Below are 3,708 nucleotides of genomic sequence, written 5' to 3'. Positions count from 1 at the left end.
ATGTCCTCTCCCTCTTTATTATAATTTTGGGCAATTCGTACGAAGAATAAAATAAATTAATAATAAATTAAGAAAAAGTCTAGTTGCAAGCACACTTGTGCACTAATATATGTATCAATTTATTGTGATTGGTCAAAAAGTAGATTTTATTGAAAACAGTGCTAATTTAACTTTTAAGTATGAAAGAATCAGTATTGGTAATGTTGATTAGTACACGACTTTGCTTGTATATAGCAAAACTCATTAATTAATGGTTAATCCACCCATGGGCTGTTACATCGATTTCCAAATATGGGCGAATATTTGCCAGCATCTGGACTGTCCATAGGGCTGTGCCAATTTTCGAAAATTTTGATTCTGTCTAATTTCTGTTCCGATTGCAATTTCGATAGAGTCAGAGTTTTTGAAAATCGGAGTCGGAATTAGTGTAGCTTTGAGTATATGTTAGGAGTTAAGAGTTGGAGTCAGAGTAGTGAATTACTCCGAAATTCGACTCTAATTTTTGACTTTTTAAAAATAAAAATAGATGCAAAAAGACGTGCCTGTTGCATTTCTCTTCAATTCTTCATTTCCCCAGTGACCACCCAGTGACCACTACTCTCCCTCTCCCTTGCCCCCTCGCCTCTCGGTCCTAGACTCTCAACTCATAGTGGCACAACCTCACACGATGACCCTCAGTCTTCTCAGCACTTCTTCATTTCTTCTTCTCTCATTTCTGTCTAAACTCTTCACGCCGCTGCAGTGCCGCTTTGTCTTGCCGAATTGCCATCGTCCTGAATCCTGCCGGTTGGCCGAGTGCCATCTTCCCAATTGGTAATTTTAGGGCTTTATTTTTTTTTCCAAATAATGTAATGTAATGGTCCATTTTTCTTCAATTTGAGAGATGGTGTATGAATTTAGTTCGTTGTATGTAATTAGGATGGAAATGCAGTAACGGCATGATTGTTATAGGAATGTAAATGGGGTTGCATGCAAACTATTTGTGAAAATGCCTCAAGGGTTGTACATGAGAATAATAAAGGAACAAAATGGAACAAAAATGATAATTTAATATTAAAATGAAAAGCACAGAAATAATTGAGAATAACAAATTTGTCTTGCAAGAGGGGTAGACAAATTTAATCCCTTATCTCCTTTGCTCAAGGAGCTGACACAGTGCTTTAGAAACTTCCTATCTGCTTCAAGTGCTTGAAGCCTCTCATAAACATTATCTACCTCCTCTTTTATAGCAAGCTTATTCTCCATTTCAAGCTTGGCGTCTAAGGATGTTTGAAATGGAACAGAACCATACCCTTGTTGATGTCCGTTCCCCAAAGCATCTTCACCATCTGTAACAATAGCATAAAAAAGGGGAAGAAGTGTCTTTTCCTTTGACCCTTTGATTCTAATCTCTTGATGATGCTTTCCATTCATTTCCTTGGGATGACCATTTTCAAATGCATTTGCTTCAATGTCAGCATCTTAATTATAATGGTATCCATTTCCATTCTCAACCAGTATAAGATCCTCGAAGTGTTGTTCCTCTCCATCACTCAATGTCAAAAGCTTCTCTTCTAACTCCTTGAGTTGCTGTAAAATTGCTAGCCTCTCTTTCTCAAAGTTTTCGAGGGACTCCTCCAAATAAACAACAACATTAGTGGGAGTGTTTCGGTTGCTACTCTCTTGATTGCCAAAGGAACTATCTCTTTCCTTTGCTTAATGGTTTAGCTCTTATGAACCTCTTGGGGTTGAGCCTCATCAAGTGGGTTTTGATCAAGAATCTCTGTCCCTCTTGAGATCTCTGCATCAAATTCACAGCTCTGCATTTGAATTACTTCTTCAGATGCTGCATGTAATGGAAAATCATTAGTACTATTTTTATAAACTCAATAACAGAGAATTATATAAGGGTTAAAAAAGAAATTAAACAAATAGGACTATCTATATGAACATCTGAATCCATTTCTCTTGCTGTTTCTACACTTGACGGCATTTGGGTTGGTTGAGGAATAGTAGCTTGTTCATATTCTTCCCTCACTAAATTCGAGAAATCTCCTTCTATATGCATTACAGAGGTACTGTCAGTCTCAACCATAACTACGGATTCAACCACAACTACCTTGAACGCCACATATTTATCTGTTTTATTGGTCAATTGCAAAGAACATGAACTTTGTTTCTTCACTTCAACTTTTCCATCATGTTTCAGCCAAACAAAAAACTCCCATTAGTAGAAATAAACACATTGCAAAGTTCCAAATAGTAAAATTAACATCACAAACAATTGGGCCAAACAGTAAACAGAAGTAACAACTCATCATGCTTAGAGATACTGAAAGAAACCTCAAACAAGTATTAGGCTCTATTTAGGTGGTTACGTATCTTCAAAAAAAATTTCATTTCAATTTACTTTCCTCAACTCTCTCACCAACCTGCATATACTCCTTTTGAAACTGCTATAAGTATCTAATGCTACTTTTCAAATTTGTGATGGTTTTGCTCTAATTTTATTTTATTTATAGTATTTACATTTTTTTATTTAGCAACTAACTCCCTATTTTTAATTTAATTTTTCAGCTTCTTTGATTTCAAATAATATGGATGTTAGACCTAGTGGAAGTAGAGATTGTGGAGACAATGCCAGTGCTCCTACACCGACGGCGGGTACTTCCACCACTAGAGCCCCATCTAGGGCAGCATCTAGAGCAGCTACTTCCTGTGCAAGTAGTCGACTCCCAGTAGATATAGAATGAGAAGATGAAGATACGTTCAATGAAGAAGAGGAGATGGCAGATGTGCCCATTGAGCATGATCAACCACCACGGCCTTCTAAAAAATGGTCGTCGACGTGGGAACATTTCTCTAAAATTCTTGGTGATCCTGTGAACCTGCAGGCAATATGCCACCATTGTGGGCAACTTTGTGGTTGCCATTCGAAGAAACAAGGCACCAGTTTATTAATAGCACATCTTAATGGTTGCCAGCGATATAAGACCGTGAAGGAATTGGCGGCCACTGGCATTGATCAAACCAAGCTTAGTTACGAAACTCAAATGGCAATTGATGGTGGCAGATCACATGTTAAGAAGCTTATAATCCCCCAATACAGTGAGAATATGTTGCGGGAATTACTTACAGAGATGATTATTACTGATGAGATACCTTTTACCATAGTTGACAAAAAAAGCTTCAACAAATTTGTGCGCACTCTTGAACCACGTTTTCCCATGCCTTCACAGTATACGGTTATATGCGAGATTGTTTGAAGAGGCATGTGATGGAGAAGATGGAAATGAAGGAAATGTTTAGTTGGACTGGCCAGAGAGTGTCATTCACCACTTATACATGGACATCCATACAAAATGTGGGTTACATGTGTATTACAGCCCAATTTATTGACAGTGAGTGGACACTGCATAAACGGATAATTGGATTTAAAAAGATTATTGATCACAAGGGTGCATCCATTGGTGCAATGGTGGATGATTGTATTCAGAATTGGGGTATTAAAAAAGTCATTTGTATCACATTTGACAATGTCATTGCCAATGACACTTGAATTGAGTGGTTCAAGAGGAATACAATGGTAAAAGATGATATCATTCATGGACATGAGTTTATACATGTTAGATGTTGTGCTCATATTATCGACCTCATTGTTTCTGAGGGTTTGAAGGAGGTTGATGATTCAATTACCAAAGTTTGCAATATTGTGAGATATGTGAGGGC

General features: G+C 37.4%; 1 protein-coding gene across 1 annotated transcript; it reads left to right on the top strand.

Annotated features, from left to right (window-relative positions):
• Positions 1 to 2,765: 2,765 nt before the first annotated feature.
• LOC122301735 (zinc finger BED domain-containing protein 4-like) lies at positions 2,766 to 3,245 on the top strand. Its single transcript, XM_043113122.1, has one exon. The coding sequence runs from the start codon at positions 2,766 to 2,768 to the stop codon at positions 3,243 to 3,245; it is 480 nt and encodes a 159-aa protein (XP_042969056.1).
• Positions 3,246 to 3,708: the final 463 nt, after the last annotated feature.

The sequence above is a fragment of the Carya illinoinensis genome, chromosome 2, assembly GCF_018687715.1.
Source record: "Carya illinoinensis cultivar Pawnee chromosome 2, C.illinoinensisPawnee_v1, whole genome shotgun sequence".
In the NCBI taxonomy this organism is placed as follows: Eukaryota; Viridiplantae; Streptophyta; class Magnoliopsida; order Fagales; family Juglandaceae; genus Carya; species Carya illinoinensis.
This window is presented reverse-complemented; position numbering and strand designations above follow the sequence as displayed.

Coding starts and splice junctions, on each gene's coding strand:
- LOC122301735 (XM_043113122.1), top strand. CDS start 2,766: ATGGCAGATGTGCCCATTGAGCATGATCAACCACCACGGCCTTCTAAA.